Here is a 20,079-nt window from a genome sequence, read left to right as displayed (position 1 = left end):
CAATKATTTGCTAGTAACAGATGACATTCATATTCTGACTATCTCTGAAACTCACTTAGATAATACCGTTGACGATACAGTGGTAGCAATACACGGTTAGAACATTTATAGAAGAGATAGAAATTCCAATGCCAAGCCCATTCTGGTGGGAAGCTGCTATAGACCACCAAGTARTAACAGTCATTATCTAGATAACATGTGTGAAATGCTTGATAATGTATGTGATATCAACAGAGAGGTATATATTTTCTGGGTGATTTTAAATATTGACTAGCTATCATCAAGCTGCCGACTCAAGAAAAAACTTCAAACTGTAGCCAGTGCCTGCAACCTGGTTCAGGTTGTCAGTCAACCTACCAGTGTAGTTACAAACAGCACATGAATTAAATCATCAACATGTATTGATCACATCTTTACTAATGCTGCAGAAATTCGCTTTAAAGCAGTATCCAGATCCATTGAATGTAGCGATCACAATATAGCAGCCATATCTAGGAAAACCAAAGTTCCAAAGGCTGGGCCTAATATAGTGTATAAGAGGTCATACAATACGTTTTGTAGTGATTCCTATGTTATTTATGTAAAGAATACAGTGGGTGAGGAAAGTATTCACCCCCTTGGCATTTTTCCTATTTTGTTGCCTTTTACAACCTGGAATTCAAATTTATTTTGGGGGGGTTTGTACAATTTGATTTACACAACATGCCTACCACTTTGAAGATGCAAAATATTTTTTTTGTGGGAAATAACACAAAAAAACTAAAACAAAAACTTGAGCTTGCATAACTATTCAATACTTTGTAGAGCTACCTTTTGCAGCAATTACAGCTGCAAGTCTCTTGGGGTACGTCTCTATAAGCTTGGCACATCTAGCCACTGGGATTTTTGCCCATTCTTCAAGGCAAAACTGCTCCAGCTCCTTCAAATTAGATGGGTTCCGCTGGTGTACAGCAATCTTTAAGTCATACCACAGATTCTCAATTGAATTGAGGTCTGGGCTTTGACTAGGCCATTCCAAGACATTTAAATGTTTCCCCTTAAACCACTCAAGTGTTGCTTTAGCAGTATAATTAGGGTCATTGTCCTGCTGGAAGGTGAATCTCCGTCCCAGTCTCAAATCTCTGGAAGACTGAAACAGGTTTCCCTCYAGAATTTCCCTGTATTTAGCGCCATCCATCATTCCTTCAATTCTGACCAGTTTCCCAGTCCCTGCTGATTAAAAACATCCCCACAGCATGATGCTGCCACCACCATGCTTCACTGTGGGGATGGTGTTCTTGGGGTGATAGGTTTAGGTTTAGGTTTGCGTTAGGTTTGCGCCAGACATAGCGTTTTCCTTGATGGCAAAAAAGCAACATTTTAGTCTAATCTGACCAGAGTACCTTCTTCCATATGTTTGGGGAGTCTCCCACATGCCTTTTGGTGAACACCAAACGTGTTTGCTTATTTTTTTCTGGCCACTCTTCCGTAAAGCCCAGCTCTGTGGAGTGTTCGGCTTAAAGTGGTCCTATGGACAGATACTCCAATCTCCGCTGTGGAGCTTTGCAGCTCCTTCAGGGTTATCTTTGGTGTCTTTGTTGCCTCTCTGATTAATACCCTCTTTGTCTGGTCCGTGAGTTTTGGTGGGCGGCCCTCTCTTGGAAAGTATGTTGTGGTGCCATATTCTTTCCATTTTTTAATAATGGATTTAATGGTGTGCCGTGGGATGTTCAAAGTTTCAGATATTTGTTTTATAACCCAACCCTGATCTGTACTTCTCCACAACTTTGTCCCTAACCTGTTTGAAGAGCTCCTTGGTCTTCATGGTGCCGCTTGCTTGGTGGTGCCCCTTGCTTAGTGGTGTTGCAGACTCTGGGGCCTTTCGGAACAGGTGTATATATACTGAGATCATGTGACACTTAGATTGCACACAAGTGGACTTTATTTAACTAATTATGTGACTTCTGGAGGTAATTGGTTGCACCAGATCTTATTTAGAGGCTTCATAGCAAAGGGGGTGAATACATATGAACGCACCACTTTTCCGTTCTTTATTTTTTAAGAATGTTAGGAAATAAGTTYTTTTTTTCATTTCACTTCACCAATTTGGACTATTTTGTGTATGTCCATTACATGAAATCCAAATAAAAATCTGTTTAAATTACAGGTTGTAATGCAGCAAAATAGGAAAAATGCCAAGGCAGATGAATACTTTAGCAGGGCACTGTATCTGTAGGTCCGTGGTGTGTAATGAGGAGAAGACACTGCACTTGACACATTTATGAAATTGCTTATTCTTGTTGCTAATAAGCATGCACCCATGAATAAAATGACCGTAAATACTGTTAAATCACCGTGGATTGATGAGGAATTGAAAAATGTTATGGTTGAGAGGGAGGAGGCAAGAGGATTGTTAAATCAGTCTGGCTGCACAACCGACTGGCAAACTTATTGCAAATTGAGAAATCATGTGACTAAACTGAATTTAAAAAAGAATAAACTACACTATGAAACCAAGATAAATGAAATAAAGAATGATAGTAAAAAGCTTTGGAGCACCTTAAATTAAATTCTGGGGAAAAAGGCGAACTCAGCTCCATCATTCATTGAAACAGAGGGCTCATTCATCAGGAAACCAACTGATATTGCCAACTACTTTAATTATTTTTTTCATTGGCAAGATTAGCAAACTTAGGCATGACATGCCAGCAACAAATGCTGACACTACACATCCAAGTATATCTGGCCAAGTTATGAAAGACAAGCATTGTCATTTTAAATTGCGTAAAGTTGGTTAAGAAGAGGTGAAACAATTATTGTTGTCTATCAACAACGACAAGCCACTGAGGATAATAGCGGACGATATTGCCACTCCTATTTGACACATGTTCAAGCCCTCAGGCCTGGAGGGAAGCAAAAGTCATTCCGCTACCTAAGAATAATAAAGCCCATTTTACTGGCTCAAATAGGTGAACAATCAGTCTGTTACCAACCCTTAGTAAACTTTTGGAAAACATTGTGTTTGACCAGATACAATGCTATTTTACAGTAAACAAATTGACAACAGACTTTCAGCATGCTTATAGAGAAGGACATTTAACAAGCACAGCACTTACACAAATGAATGATGATTGGCTGAGAGAAATTGATGATAAAAGATTGTGGGGGCTGTTTTGTTAGACTTCAGTGCGGCCTTTGGCATTATCGATCATAGTCTGCTGCTGGCAAAACTTATGTGTTATGGCTTTACACCCCCTGCTTTATTGTGGATAAAGAGTTACCTGTCTAACAGAACACAGAGGGTGCTCTTTAATGGAAGCCTCTCCAACATAATCCAGGTAGAATCAGGAATTACCCAAGGCCATTACTTTTTAAAATCTTTACTAATGAATTGCCACTGTCTTTGAGGAAAGCCAGAGTGTCTATGTATGAGGATGACTCAACATTATACATGTCAGCTACTACAGCGACTGAAATGACTGCAACACTTAACAAATAGCTGCTGTTAGTTTCAGAGTGGGTGGCAAGGAATACGTTAGTCCTAAATATTTCTACAACTAAAAGCATTGTATTTGGGTCAAATCCTTCAATAAACCCTAAACCTCAACTAAATATTGTAATGAATAATGTGGAATTTGAGCAAGTTGAGGTGACTAAACTGCTTGGAGTAACCCTAGATTGTAAACGGTCATGGTCAAAACATATTGATGTAGTAGTAGCTAAGATGGGGAGAAGTATGTCCATAATAAAGCGCTGCTCTACCTTCTTAACAACACTATCAACAAGGCAGGTCCTACAGACCCTAGTTTTGTCGCACCTTGACCACTGTTCAGTCGTGTGGTCAGGTGCCACAAAAAGGAAAAAAATGCAATTGGTCCAAAACAGGGCAACACTGCTGGGCCTTGGATGTGCACAGAGAGCTAATATGAACAATATGCATGTCATGCTCTCCTGGCTGAAAGTGGAGGAGAGATTGACTTCATCACAACTTGTATTTATGAGKGGTATTGACATGTTGAATGCACCGAGATGTCTGTCTAAACTACCGGCACACAGCTCGGACACCKATMCATACCCCACAAGACATGCCACAAGAGGTCTCGTCACAGTCCCCAAGTCCAGAACAGACTATGGAAAGCGCACAGTACTAAATGGAGCCATGACTACATGGAACTCTATTCCACATCAAGTAACTCATGCAAGTAGTAACATTAGATGTAAAAAACGGATAAGAAAACACCTTATGGAACAGCGGGGACTGTGAAGCAAAACAAACRTTGGCACAGACACATGCATACACACACACATACACATACACACAATAGCATAGGCACTATACACACAAGTACACATGGATTTTGTACTGTATATACGTGGTAGTGGTGGAGTAGGGGCCTGAGGGCACACAGTCTGTGAATGTACTGTAATGTTTTTAAAATTGTATATACTGCCTTCATTTTGCTGGACTCCAGGAAGAGTAGCTGCAGCAGCTAGTGGGGATCCATAATAAATACAAATACAAATGTCCCCAACCACTGCCCTGGGGCATTGGGATATTTTTTTAGACCAGAGGAAAGAGTGGCTCCTACTGGCCCGCCAACACCACTTCCAGCAGCATCTGGTCTCCCATCCTGGGACTGACCAGGACCAGCCCTGTTTAGCTTTAAGGGTAAGCCAGCAGTGGGATGCAGGGTAGTATGCTACTGTGGGGTCATAATATACATTTATGACTTCAGAACCCCTATTCTTGAATTCTGGCAAGTGTTTCATAACCAGGGTCTGTAAACTGGTTGACCTCTGGGCATGATCACCAGTGGGTCGATCATCTAAGCATGTGGATATGTTCTCTCCCAACCAGCCTTGTGGAGTTTACTGACAGCTGTTCTTTTCAACCAACAAAATAACTGGATCATCTACTTATTCTTGATAAACCCAGTGGAAGACTACTTTCTCCACAGATAATGATATCAGTGAATGAAGGTCAGAGTGACTCCAGAACCCAGAGAGCCGTGTGGTCTGTTGGAGTGAGAGGAGGGGACAGCACGGACCACGTCCCTCAGGGGAGCCTGCTGGGGTGATGGACACATTCCTCTCTACCTGTCACAAGCCGTGCCAACACAAACACGCAGACACACACACACAAAACACAGGCACGGACACAGAAAGCAGGGAGCAGATAACTCCTCTCTTTCTGCCCTTCTAATCCTCTCATTGGGCAATTAAAGATATAGTCATAGGTCGCTGTGTGAGAGACTACCTTATTCTTCCATTTAAAGCAGGGATGGGCAACTGGTGGCATGCGGCCCGCGGCCCCCCTTTGATGGCCCTCGGAAAACTCAGTCAGGGTCTCAACTTACTGTTGCAAGTTAGAATAGTAGAATACACAAGGTGCGATTTCGAAACGTGTGTTATGTCTGTCACTGATAGTCAGCATATGTCAGCTAACATTTTTTGGTGCTAAATTAGCTTAGAGGCCAGCGATTTAAACTTGTTATAATGGTTGAATTACCGGCAGGGTGGCACCCATTGATTTTGTTAGTCCGTCTCACTCAGATATCATATTAAACACGGCAAACATTTCTCTCTGTCCCATGGCAAAATGAGTAGAATTGCAGAAATTGAGATATAAAATTGCAAGATCTTCTCTCCGCCSCATGGCAAAATGTGTAGAATTGCAGCAAACTTGCTTTAAAACTGCAACATTTTCTCTAGATGTTTTGTGCCCCCTGCTATCAAAGTTGSCCATCCCTGATCTAAAGCATCTGAATACTAACAACTTTTGCCTGCCAGTTTAGAGCACCTCAAAGTGCTGTTTTGGCAACAGTGAGGACCCAACTGTGGCACTCAGGGAAACAAAACAATGTAGAAAATGTCGTTTGTTTTAGATAAATTGTATCATTGGGCGTGTTATGACATCCAGGTTGTGTGTTTCTGTGAGTGAATTAATGTATGAATGACTGAATGAATGTGTGTATACAGAACAAAAAATATAAACGCAACATGTAAAGTGTTGGTCTCATTTTCCATGAGCTTAAACACATTTTCCCTATTCACAAAAAGCTTATTTCTCTCAAATGTTGTGCACAAATTTGTTTACATCCTTGTTAGTGAGCATTTCTTCTTTGCCAAGATAATCCATCCACCTGACAGGTGTGGCATGTCAAGAAGCTGATTAAACAGCATGACCATAAAAGGCCAATCTAAAATGTGCAGTTTCGTCACACAACACAATGCCACATATGTCTCGTTTTGATGGAGTGTGCAATTGGCATGCTGACTGCAGGAATGTCCAACAGAGCTGTTGCCAGAGAATTGAATGTTCATTTCTCTACCATAAGCCGCCTCCAACGTCATTTTAGAGAATTTGGTGGTACATCGAACCGGCCTCACAACCGCATACCACGTGTAACCACACCAGCTCAGGACCTCCACATCTGGCTTCTTCACCTGCGGGATTGTCTAAAGAGGGGAGGGGGGGGACTGAGGGGGCTGAGGAGTATTTCTGTCTGTAATAAAGCCCTTTTGTGGGGAAAAACTCATTCTGATTGGCTCCCAAGTGGGTGGGGCTATGCCCTCTCAGGCCCACCAATGACTGCACCCCTGCCCACTCATGTGAAATCCATAGATTAGCGCCTAATTTATTTATTTAAATTGACTGATTTCCTTCTATGAAGTGTATCTGAAATTGTTGCATGTGGCGTTTTATATTTTTGTTCAGTATATTTGTCATTGTTAACCAAGAGAGAGGCAGATGTAAAGGAAGAGGAAGAGTTGTATGACACTCGAGGATAAAGCGTCAGTCAGTCAGTCAGTCAGTCAGTCAGACAGGAGAAGGCATGTATGCTCCCTCAGCTCCTACTGTATTTTAATTGCTAAATAAAGTTGAAGTCGTAATTTTACATACTCTTAGGTTGGAGTCATTAAAACTCGTTTTTCAACCACTCCACAAATTTCTTGTTAACAAACTATAGTTTTGGCAAGTCGGTTGGGACATCTACTTTGTGCATGACACAAGTCATTTTTCCAACAATTGTTTACAGACAGAAGTTTACATACACTAAGTTGACTGTGCCTTTAAACAGATTGGAAAATTCCAGAAAATGATGTCACGGCTTTAGAAGCTTCTGTTAGGCTAATTGACATTGTTTGAGTCAATTGGAGGTGTACCTGTGGATGTATTTCAAGGCCTACCTTCAATCTCAGTGCCTCTTTGCTTGACATCATGGGAAAATCAAAAGAAATCAGCCAAGAACTCAAAAAAGAATTGTAGACCTCCACAAGTCTGGTTCATCCTTCGGAGCAATTTTCAAACGCCTGAAGGTACCACGTTCATCTGTACAAATAATAGTACGCAAGTATAAACACCATGGGACCACGCAGCCGTCATACCGCTCAGGAAGGAGACGCATTCTGTCTCCTAGAGATGAACGTACTTTGATGCGAAAAGTGCAAATCAATCCCAGAACAACAGCAAAGGACCTTGTGAAGATGCTGGAGGAAACAGGTACAAAAGTATCTATATCCACAGTAAAACGAGTCCTATATTGACATAATCTGAAAGGCCGCTCAGCAAGGAAGAAACCACTGCTCCAAAACCGCCATAAAAAAGACAGACTACGGTTTGCAACTGCACATGGGGACAAAGATCGTACTTATTGGAGAAATGTCCTCTGGTCTGACGAAACAAAAATAGAACTGTTTGACCATAAAGCCGAAGAACGCCATCCCAACCGTGAAGCACGGGGGTGGCAGCATCATGTTGTGGGGATGCTTTGCTGCAGGAGGGACTGGTGCACTTAACAAAATAGATGGCATCATGAGGATGGAAAATTATGTGGATATATTGAAGCAACATCTCAAGACATCAGTCAGGAAGTTAAAGCTTGGTCGCAAATGGGTCTTCTAAATGAACAATGTCCCCAAGCATACTTCCAAAGTTGTGGCAAAATGGCTTAAGGACAACAAAGTCAAGGTATTGGAGTGGCCATCACAAAGCTCTGACCTCAATCCTATAGTAAATTTGTGGGCAGATCTGAAAAAGCGTGTGCGAGCAAGGAGGCCTACAAAGCTGACTCAGTTACACCAGCTCTGTCAGGAGGAATGGGCCAAAATTCACCGAACTTATTGTGGGAAGCTTGTGGAAGACTACCTGAAACGTTTTTCCCAAGTTAAACAATTTAAAGGCAATGCTACCAAATACTAATTGAGTGTATGTAAACTTCTGACCCACTGGGAATGTGATGAAAGAAATAAAAGCTGAAATAAATCATTCTCTCTACTATTATTCTTACATTTCACATTCTTAAAATAAAGTGGTGATCCTAACTGACCTAAAACAGGGCATTTTTACTAGGATTAAATGTCAGGAATTGTGAAAAACTGAGTTTAAATGTATTTGGCTATGGTGTACGTAAACTTCCGACTTCAACTCTAGATGATCCAGGCGGATTATCCCTTATAAAATGTTATTGTCCTCGAAGCAGACAAAGATATCTTCTGATCTCAATTGGGTTTAACCTTTTGCCATATCAGCAAACAAAACAGGCCCGTTGCTTTGGTCACAACACAACCTTCTGCCCTACCATCATTAACGAAATGGAAATAGCTAGCTGTAATCAATGAGGGGTTTTTCACATGGAGATGTCTCTAACATCAGAGCTGTTGAGTAAAGCCTATAGGCTTGTATATAGCCAACAACACCTATCAACAAAGGACCCCAGCTTCTCTTCCCCCTAGCTGTACTATGCTGCTGGGGGCTGTTAACTGACAATATTCACTCTCTGAGAAATGGAGGAGCATCTTCGAACACGTGATGGGAGAAACAACTACTCAGAAATGAAGTAGTGAAAACTTGTTGTAAAGAATCAAGAAACACAGTGCTTCGATGTTCAACCTGGGCTTGACTGGTCTAGACTCAAACACAGCCTCAGTTTGTTTTCCCAGGCAATCAGTTCATCTTTTCAAACTGACTGGGTCCAGCCTGGAGAAGACTATGGACTTTGTCAATATTTGTCTTGTCCCTTTCCCAGGACAAAGGATAGGACAGGAGGGATACCAGTTAGGGGTGAAGTTCAGAGGTCAGAGCTGAGAGGGTAGGATAGGACAGCCACTACAGCCCCTAATCTCCCTAATATACCAAAGACAACACATTTGCCAGCTCATTGTCCATTTATTTTTATCCAATAGTAAAACATGCTTAATCCAGGAATTAACACATCTTGATCAATCACCCACAGGGATCTAAGACACACACTGTATTTATACTTGAGTACAGTAGGCATATATGGGCAGTTTAAACAATATTTGCACTTGGGTAGTACTGGGCCAATTTTGACACATACAATTATATGTGTGTGTGTGTGTGTGTGTGGGTGTGTGTGTGGTGTGTGTGTGTGTGTGTGTGTGTGTGTGTGTGTGTGTGTGTGTGTGTGTGTGTGTGTGTGTGTGTGTGTGTGTGTGTGTGTGTGTGTGTGTGTATAACGCATTTGTGCGCTAATATAGTCCATCCACATGGCGCAATCGCTCTAATAGTTTTGAAACTGTTACTCCTTATTACAATTTTTTTTTATTAAAGTCTTTAATGATCCACAATGAAATACTTGTAAAAATGTTGTCTGGCTCTGCATAAATCGAGAAAGAACACGAGAACAATGCAGAACAATGAGTATTTGACAAAAATAGAAAAGAAAACTTAAAGTTAGATATGTTGATGCTTTCAAAATAAACAATGTTATATCACACAAACGAATACAAGTCTATTGTCAAAGAAAGTCTCATATTTGAAGCCAAAAGATATAAAGGCCCATAGCGCGAGTTTGAGCAGGCTACTGTTGGTGACTGGTTGAAAAGGCACAGGAGGTGGTTGGAATCGACATGAATGACAGCTCTGCGTTGGTGACATCACTGGACGACAAAAAGCCTCGTCCGGGGAAGAAAAGGCAACAATCAATTGGACTGCTACAGTGTGCGGCGCACAGGAGAGAGGTGACGCTCCCCAACCCACAGACACAGAGTACAAGGAGCGACGGACAGAGTACAGTTTAATCTTCCACACCCGCTCTCTGCTAAACTTGATCCTAAAGTTAGCATTTGAAGATGTTTAATGGCGCTTCTTTATTCTTACTTCGATGGGTTCTGCCTACACAAGTCCGCTTAGATAGAACCTAGGCATTTTTTGTTGTTGATTCTATTGATCAAGAAGTCTCCAGATTCCCAGCTGCGGAGATATGTGCAAAAGAGGAGGCGATCGGAGCAGTGCACGGACTGTATTTCGTCCACAGAAGGAAAGCGTGGAATAAACACGAATTAATGTGGAATTTATTGGAGCCCAAAGCTGGAAGGACGACTGGACACAGCGCTTCCTTATCAGGTAAAAAAAAAAAATGTTACAGGTACTTATTATTGAAGTCAATGACAACTTTAATATTTAGGGAAAAGTTGCACAACGCTCATGGACTAGGCTACATATATCCACTGAGTATTCTGGATCTAATTTCCGTCTCGTGATTTCCCAAAGTTCACACAAATTCCAAAACATACACACTAAAATGAATATCTCCTGGTAGTATTCTAAGGTCATGTACTTTTTGATTTAGAACGAGGTGTTTTTGATGTATTTGTCTGCGCAGTGGAGTACGCCTGGCCAGTATACGCACGTCASATCTCACACCTGCAAACTCCTTGAAGTAACTCTACATGGCAGTCAAAGCCTCACCAAATGACTCTCGTAGCGCTGTCGGACTGCTGCAACGACCGTCTCTATTAGAACCGTTTTGATAATTAAATTCTTTCATACTTTGTGTGTTCTTAGGGCTATGATGTATTTCTTTTATGCACCTCCACCAAACACGTCCTCTTGTCGTTTCTGTAATTGCAGACTTTTTGTCTGTCATCTTCTCTCTGTTCTTCTTCCAGTTTCTTTGATTTTCTCCTTTCCCGTACCATCCCCTTTTTTTGCTAGACAATTCTCTTTCATACCTTCTTCACCTTGATATTCTGGTGGTTTAGTTTTGCCCCTATAATGTTAAAAGATCAATCTCCCATTTCACTTAGCATAGTCCGCAGGGATGTTATTCCCAACCATTCTGTMCTTTACTTCAAAGTGACGTGTCATTACTTTTAACCTGATTTTCCTTTAATAATAATTCCTATTGTATGGAAGAAGACARAGCTTATCGCAGCTGATCTGGGGTAATTTTACAGTGATCCGCCGATGTCTCGCTGTCGATAGCTGCCTGTGTGCTGTGTGTCGTCGGCGGCGCCTGTGTATTGACAGAAGCTGCTCTCCTCTCCTCACAGGGACTGACCATGGTCGCCGTGTTTCGTTCTCTCATCTTACTGCTGCTGGCTCAGGTGTTGCTAGGAGGCGCTGCGGGACTTATCCCCGAGGTCGGCCGGAGGAAGTACAGCGAGTCCGGGAAGCAGAGCCCGGAGCAGTCTGAGAACTTTCTTAACGAGTTTGAGCTGCGGCTCCTCAATATGTTCGGACTTAAACGGAGGCCGAACCCGAGCAGGCAGGCTGTGGTGCCCCAGTACATGGTGGACCTGTACCGTATGCACTCGGTGAACGGAGACCACAGCACTAAACGGCCCCGGAGCATGGGGAGACACGCAGAGAGAGCCGCCAGCAAGGCCAACACGATTAGAAGCTTTCACCACGAAGGTACGTATTAGTGGCATATTACACCTGGCGACGTAGAGCACCTCTGCTCCCTCAGACATGTCGACCCTGTATTTAAACATGACTCAGGGTATGAGGAGGATTTTCAGAGCAATTACACGTTTTATGACAGGCCCACTCATATCCTAACAGAGTGACACGCGTCAGGGACACATCCCCGTTATAAGTAGATCATGTTAAAATAACACGTGTAATTGAACAATTGAACGAGATAAAGTCATTGTCAGGGTTCGACAGAGGAAGTGGCTGATGTGTGACGTCGAAGTGCAAAGTCATCCCTCAAATATGAGTTAATGCAACCGGTGACCCGGAACATTCCATTGACTGTGCTATAACAGGCATCACAACATCAAGGGTTGGCGCTATCACAAGGGTCATTTGTTTCTTAATAATTTATGGTGTTTGCATAGGCGCCCTGAAAACAGTTTTTCCAGACACGCAACGCAGCAGAGGGATAAAGTAAGGGCGGTGTGCGTGTGCGTGTGCGCAGGTGATAGTCATCGCCCTGCTGCTACTTCAATAACACATGACATTACACTACACTGTCTACACACGCATTATGATAGAGGCCACTGCGGCAGACTGAGCTCCGTCTCATTTTTAGACGGGACTGAAAAGTCAGTCACTTAGTCATTCTGGTTTTGGGGGTGCACGTTATTCTTTTCCAATCGCTCTTCGTGCGTAATTATGCACGTTCTAATAATAGAACCCCATAATTACATACTTATTATATAGCTACATATGCGTCGCTGACTGCGAGATTTCACATTGAAACCATACATTTATATAGCTCAGAAACGCATGCCATCTAGATGATTGTTTCAGTAAGGGCCAGTTGGTCTAAATGCAAAAATATAGTAACAGTGGGTAGAGATGTGTGCATGTGTTCAGAGTATGTCTAACCCTCTAGTCTGGGCATTTCATTTACAGTGCTGCAACAAAACAGACCAAAACAAGAAAGAAACATGTCAACCTTAACCTCTCATTGCTTGAAAACCGTCGCCCCTCATGCATCTGCACTGTCTATTTGGGGCTGCCGAGTGGCGTAGTGGTCTAAGGCACTGCATCTCAGTGCTAGAGGCGTCACTACAGACCCTGGTTCGATCCTGGGCTGTATCGCAACCGTCCGTGATTGGGAGTGCCATAGGGCGGCACACAATTGGCCCAGCGTCGTCCGGGTTTGGCCGGGGTAGGCCGTCATTGTAAATAAGAATTTGTTCTTGCCTAGTTAAATCAAGGTTAAATTTACATTTACATTTAAGTCATTTAGCAGACGCTCTTATCCAGAGCGACTTACAAATTGGTGCATTCACCTTATGATATCCAGGTGGAACAACCACTTTACAATAGTGCATCTAACTCTTTTAAGGGGGGGGGGGGGGGTTAGAAGGATTACTTGATCCTATCCTAGGTATTCCTTAAAGAGGTGGGGTTTCAGGTGTCTCCGGAAGGTGTTGATTGACTCCGCTGACCTGGGAGTTTGTTCCACCATTGGGGTGCCAGAGCAGCGAACAGTTTTGACTGGGCTGAGCGGGAACTGTACTTCCTCAGAGGTAGGGAGGCGAGCAGGCCAGAGGTGGATGAACGCAGTGCCCTTGTTTGGGTGTAGGCGAGCAGGCCAGAGGTGGATGAACGCAGTGCCCTTGTTTGGGTGTAGGGCCTGATCAGAGCCTGAAGGTACGGAGGTGCCGTTCCCCTCACAGCTCCGTAGGCAAGCACCATGGTCTTGTAGCGGATGCTACAAATGAATTAAATGCTACAAATGAATTAAATGAATTTAAAATAAAAAAAATCWGTCTGAATTTAAAATAAAAAAAATCTGTCTTGAGAATGGATATGGCCTATAATTTAGTTCGCGCTAGCTCTGGTAGTGTACAGTACATGCCCAATGCATTCGTGGATGGCCTTTTACACAGACTCCTGAGTGTTTGACTGCATGGGAAGTTTCCACAAAGTGAATGACTCGTTGGAGTGGTTGAGTCAGGATGGGTGGTTGATTAGGTGTTCTCCTCTCCTGAGGCCTGGCAGGGATGACACCCAGTGGACACACCGACAAACTACAAACACCATTGACACACTACAAACGCCACTGACACACTACAAACACCACTGACACACCACACACAGCACGGACACACCACACACAGCACGGACACCCTAGAAACACCACTGACACCCTAGAAACACCACTGACACCCTACAAACACCACTGACACAATACAGACATCACAGACACACTACAAACACCACCGACACACTAAAACACCACACTGGCTGGCTGGCATGGTGACTGGGACTGAGACTCCACTACTGTAATCTGCCGCTCGACTCCGCACTCCGCACCTTGGAATACTTTTCAGCCATGTTTAGTTGTTCATCCCCCTTGCCTCCTCCTGTCTTTTTATCCTGTGCTCCAGCGTAGCATGGTTCCGGATATTTCAATTGTTCCCATGGTAGAAGTGGGAAGAGTGGAGGCTCTATACATGTAATAGACGTGTAGCTACACATGTAAAACATAACGTCAAATCCTGAAGCCCTATCGATGCATCACATCTCTTCCTTGATATTCATTTCAGAGGGATTATTCATTTTTGTGATATCGGGTTTTCAAAAATAACTATTTTCTTTGCCAAAAATAATATTTCCAGGCCTAACACAGGCACCGGCTGCCAGAGACAGGCAGAGATGAATGGCCTAACATTAGCCGTTATCTTTTGTTTTTGGCTCACAGGGAGAAAACAAATTAGGAATGTTGATACACTCATATCTGTGGTTCACAACTCTTAGACAAGCCCTGACATGTTGTTCACACGCAGCGTAGCACCTCCTTCACTCACGCAGCAGGGATCTGGAGAGAGAGAAAGATAGAAAGAGAGAGAGAGAGAGGAGGGAGCAGAATAAAAAGAGAGATTTGGGGTTAACGAGAGAGAGGGGGGATTTGGGTTGAAGGGAGAGGTAGAAGGGGAGAGGGAGATTTGGGGCTGAGGAGAAAGAGGGGAACGAGGCATTTTGGAGTGGTTGGGCCAAAAGAGGAGAAGGAGACAGGGATTTGAAGAGAGAAGTAGACAGAAGGGGGTTTCCCACATCAATAAGGAGTGATAGGCCTAATTGAGGTCTTTGTGCTCCTGGAGGGAGATTTAGGATGAGAGGGTGGAATTTCCTAAATGCCTCCTTTGAAAAAGCCCTGAGTTCAAAGTTGGTGTTTATTTTACCACTCCAAACAGATAACAATCTTGTCTTTGTACCATCTGTAAAACACATAAAGGTAAATGTTCAAAGTTGGACTACAATCAAAAAAAATAAGAGTGTTGACATTGTCATGTATCTGACATCACTAATGTAATAATGAATTATCAATCAAGCCAAATATGCACAGAGTAATAACAAGTTTAGCTATAGATTGCGACAAAAAAGGTGTGAAAAAAATGATGGGTGCGTTTGTAAATTCACTCTGGCTATCTACTCCGATTTCAGCGCACTCTCGTCTGAGTGTGCCAGAGCGCAGAATAACTGACGAATTTACGAACGCTCAACACCCGTTGAATATGGCCGGTGTCAGTAAACGTCGGGGGAAAAACGTAATTTAATTGTTCCCAGCAGCACAGTTACAGTCACCAACGCTCTGGATAACATGAAAACAGCCTAACCAGCTCTGCTAGGGCGAGTAAAATGGTCAGAGTTGGGTGTTCTCTCATTATGTGTCTGGAAGTAGCTAGCAAGCTAGCCAACGTTAGCCAGTTAGCTTGGGTGCGGGACTGCCGTTGTGAAGTCAGAACGCTCGGATCAACCCTACTCCTCGGCCAGAGCGTCCAGTGGGCGCTCTGAACGCTCCGAAAGTAAAACGCTCTGAATTTACGAATGGACAATCTGACAACGCTCTGAATTTACGAACGCCCAGAGCGCACTCTGGGCTCTCTCTGGCACTCCAGGTTAAATTTATGAACGCACCCTAAGATCAATTAGATATACTTCCCAATGGCCTTTCATTATGTCATAATAATCTAGCTTTGATGATTCCATGATGGACGACAATGGCTTTATCCACACATCCAATAATAACAGGACTCCATCATGTAGCAAACACATCCTAAAGGGCAGAACATTCTCTATGGTATTTAGTGGCCTTGCATGCATAGTGGTTAGAGGCTATCACTGTTCCCTGCTAGATCTTATCAATACATTGGAACGCCACTGCTTTGATGTCATGACATTTACTCTGGTGAAATGTATGAACCTGGCAACGTTGCAGCTGGATGGTTATAATTGTAACCTGTTCCCTTTACATTGACTCATGCTCTTGGAGTTAGTGAGTGTGTGTGTGTATGACGCCGTGTGTATGACGACAATGATCTACACCCACACACAGCCAGTCGTTTTCTTGTGTGTGTGTGTGTGTGTTTTAGTGAGCTATGGAAAGAAAAGCCGTTTGTTAAGACAGTAAATCCTGGTCAGTCATGGAGTGACTCTACAACCTTTATAGTTAAAACAAAATGTCCTGAGCTTAGCCATGAATTTCTATGTCAACATCATCCACTGACCCTTACTCTCTCCTTCTCCGTCTCAATTGTAGAATCCATGGAGGCTCTGGCAAGTCTGAAGGGCAGGACCACCCAGCAGTTCTTCTTCAATCTCACCTCCATCCCTGGAGAAGAGCTCATCACCTCTGCAGAGCTCCGGGTCTACAGAGACCAGGTCCTGGGGGCCACAGCAGCTCCCACCAGTAACACCAGTCACAACAGCAGTAACCGCTCCAGTACCAATACCAGTACCAGTGTTGGTGGCATCCATCGCATCAACGTGTACGAGGTGTTTGGAGCCCCTGCATCTCCCCGTGGGGAACCCCTGACGCGCCTCCTGGACACTCGGCTGGTGCAGGATTCTCTGAGCCGCTGGGAAAGCTTCGACGTCAGCCCCGCCGTGTCCCAGTGGTCCTCCGGGGGGAGCCACAACCACGGATTCATGGTGGAGGTGTTCCACCCAGACACCCAGGGGGGCGAGGAGGCCCAGAGACAGAGCAGGCACGTCAGGGTGAGCCGCTCCCTCCACGAGGACCAGGACTCATGGCCCCAGGCTCGACCCCTGCTGGTGACCTACAGTCATGACGGGCGGGGGAACGCGGTGCTGCACAGGGACAAGAGACAGGCAGCAGGCCACAGGAAACAGAGGAGGAAGCATCAACACAAGGCCAACTGCCACAGACACGAACTCGACGTGGACTTCAGCGAAGTGGGCTGGAACGAGTGGATAGTGGCGCCCCCTGGCTACCATGCCTTCTACTGCCACGGGGTATGTCCCTTCCCATTGGCCGACCACCTCAACTCTACCAACCATGCCATCGTTCAGACTCTGGTCAACTCTGTGAACTCCAACATCCCCCGGGCGTGCTGCGTGCCCACAGAGCTCAGCCCCATATCTCTGCTCTATCTGGATGAGTATGAGAAGGTCATCCTCAAAAACTACCAGGATATGGTGGTGGAGGGATGTGGCTGCCGGTGAGACACACAGAGACAGAAGGATGGAGGGATGGAGAGACTCAGAAAGAGAGAGAGAGTGAGGTTATATGGACACCCGGTTTCCCAATGAAGACGTTTTATTTATATGACAGAAAAGACACAAACATAGCTATTTTGGAAGAAGATTAAAAAACAAATATATATGAATATATTTATGTCTACTTAAAGTTGGGGAAAAATAAATATTTTACTCAGAGGAATAATCCTTTACTGGTTTTGAAAATGTATTTCTGATGTACATTTCGAAATGGGTGCAATACCACATGAAGTACAATGCTCAGATTTTTATTTGTATTTATTTCTATTATAACCACTTTATTTGTAAATAAATAATGTGTATTTATCGTGAGAAAACACTTTGGTTGCTCCAATTGTCCACACTTGTCCAGCTGACTTCCCAATTTGTGTTTAAAAGCATTCAAATCAAACTAAGGATGTCAAGGGGTCAAAAGTAGCAGAACCTCTCCCACATAAATTAGCCGCAAAATAACAGAGAAGACAAGGTTAAAAGCTAACTCTCTAACAGTGAATGCCAAGATGAAGCATTTACACCTCTTATGATAAACGTACAGTAACTGGAGCCTGGCGGTGTGTTTTGAAAGGGTCAGTGTAAGTGATGTAATGGTCTGCAATGGGGTACAGAATCACAGAAAGGGTCCAAGGCTGCTACATCTATACAGATGTTATAAGGTCTCTGGGGAGGACTGGGAAAACACAGCGAGATGTTTTCCTCCAGTAGGTTTACATGGCATTGCACAGATCTCTGGGAAGGAAAGCAGAGGTAAAAGTTAACCCCTGGGAATAGTTCATTTTCCTATCTTAAAAGAGAGAAAGAGAGAGAGAAAGAGAAAAAGAGAGAGGGGAAGTAGGGAGAGAGAGAAAGAAAACAAACAAGCTGAGTTGTGTGTCAGTGTGTGAGGGATTTCTATTGTGTTTGTGCTGTGCTGTGCTGTGCTGTGCTGGGCTGTGCTGGGCTGTGCTGGGCTGTGCTGTGAGTATGTTGACTGTGCGATTTGAGACATGACAGGCTGCGAGCTATCAGACAGACACAATGGGCCCTCAGCAAGACACGAGGACTACAGCTGCTTTAATTAATAAAGACAAACAAACAAACACACAGCCACAGGTGTACCTGCTCCATATGCACATGCTCAGGCACATTCTCCCGCTTTTGGCTGCCTTCTTCTGTTGTGGTTTTGGCAACAGTGGGAATAGTTCTGTTAAGCTCCGTTATACCTGGTTCTAACTTGCGTCCTTTGTCCTGATCTTGTCCACATTCTGATTGTGCCCACATTTTTTGACAATAAAAAAACACATTGTGATCTGATTGTGATCAGAGGTAGTCAGACACGTCTAGATATCTTACAAGTGTAAATCAATCTGGACAGTGAAACTATTTAAATAATCATTATTCCACCCACTAAATTCATTGACAGGTGGCACCATTGACTGATTACATCAATATGTGTCTAACAATAGATAGAGAAATGTGATTTTGAAAGAAAAGCTGTGAAATAATTAGCATAAAGGAAGGGACCAGGAAATATGGCCACAATGCAGATACAGTGGACGGATAACAGACACATTTTAATACTATGTGTAGACATATTTCTGTAAATGTTGGCACAATAAGAATATAGACAAGATCAGGACAAAGGACCCATGTTAGCACCAGGTATAAACGGGGCTTTAGAATGAATGAACACTAACAAACAACACTCCAAGTGACAAACAACAGGGGATTATTGCTCATATTTTATTCATATGGACAGATAATGGCAGGATGGGATGGCAAAAACAAAACATATCACATGTCCAAGACAGAGCACAGGCATGAAGGTTAGAATTAATATCTTAATACTTGTATTGTTCTCAGAGAAGTAATGTAATCACTAGCCTACATGGAGTGACTGGGAATAGTCCTAAAAGAGACAGATGAAATACATACCGGAGCCACACTGGCGGGGTAGATAATGAGAGAGTGAGAAAAAGAGAGAGGAAAGGTTGTGGAGTTTGACAGACTGCTTTCTGCTGTGTTTGCATTAGACAGAGTTTGGAACGGAACACAAGGCAGCTCAAGAAGCTCTAAATATAATGTTTTTTATACGAGCGCACATTGGAACCATGGAATGTTGGTTTTAAACTCAGACACATGCATGCACTCACTTGAAGAGAGCAAACCGAACATGGTTGTTTTTTTCAATCAGCAAAGACTTTTCTGGGAGGCTTTTTCTTGCAGGGAAACAATCCATTTTAACAAAAAAATGCTTTCAACTCAAGTTCATTTTTCGCTTAATAGTACAGGAGTTACATTTCCAAACGGCTGACAGTATAATGGTGAAATGTCTTATCCTTAAGTCCCTAAGTCCTAAGATAACAACTTTCACTCATTCTCTGATGTTTTGCCATTGTGTATATTGAGAAGTCATTGTGCAACAGACAGATGTTATTTTATTTTTTTGAACCTTTATTTAAGCAGGGAGTCACCATTGAGACCAGGCTCTTTTTCACAAGGGAGTCCAGCATATACAATTTCATGAGACAAAAACTAAAATCTAATACAATATAAAACAAGTAAAATACAGCAAAACACAAATATTTAAGAAAAACTATTACATTCCTCAGTAAGAAGATGACCTAATACCTAATCTTACCAGCACCCACCTGGGTGATGCAACAAGCAGCCATTTTGTTCTAGAACAGTTCCGGTCCATCKGTTTCAATCCCCTGGCCTACACATGTTATTTTATTTTACCTTGCATCCGTTCCCCCGAGAGTTCTCATCTGGTGTCCATTTCTGTAGTGTAGACCCCAACCACAGAACTCAGCGCAGCACATGGTTAGCCCTGCCAGTAGCACCACCCGTATGCCTGCCTGCCTGCCTGCCTGCCTGCCTGCCTGCCTGCC

At 43.3% G+C, this 20,079-nt stretch overlaps 1 protein-coding gene across 1 annotated transcript; it reads left to right on the top strand.

Annotated features, from left to right (window-relative positions):
* The first annotated feature begins 9,848 nt into the window (after nucleotides 1-9,848).
* Nucleotides 9,849-20,004, top strand: LOC111954622 (bone morphogenetic protein 2). Its single transcript, XM_023974489.3, has 3 exons — nucleotides 9,849-10,348; nucleotides 11,278-11,641; nucleotides 16,230-20,004. Exons 2-3 carry the CDS (start codon nucleotides 11,287-11,289, stop codon nucleotides 17,153-17,155), a joined length of 1,281 nt encoding a protein of 426 aa, XP_023830257.1. The 5' UTR covers nucleotides 9,849-10,348; nucleotides 11,278-11,286; the 3' UTR covers nucleotides 17,156-20,004.
* Nucleotides 20,005-20,079: the final 75 nt, after the last annotated feature.

Source organism: Salvelinus sp. IW2-2015, linkage group LG28, assembly GCF_002910315.2.
Source record: "Salvelinus sp. IW2-2015 linkage group LG28, ASM291031v2, whole genome shotgun sequence".
NCBI lineage: Eukaryota > Metazoa > Chordata > Actinopteri > Salmoniformes > Salmonidae > Salvelinus > Salvelinus sp. IW2-2015.
Note: the sequence above shows the minus strand (reverse complement) of the source record. Positions and strands in the feature narration are given on the sequence as shown.

Coding starts and splice junctions, on each gene's coding strand:
- LOC111954622 (XM_023974489.3), top strand. CDS start 11,287: ATGGTCGCCGTGTTTCGTTCTCTCATCTTACTGCTGCTGGCTCAGGTG. Junction 11,642..16,229: donor TAGAAGCTTTCACCACGAAG/GTACGTATTAGT, acceptor TCTCAATTGTAG/AATCCATGGAGGCTCTGGCA.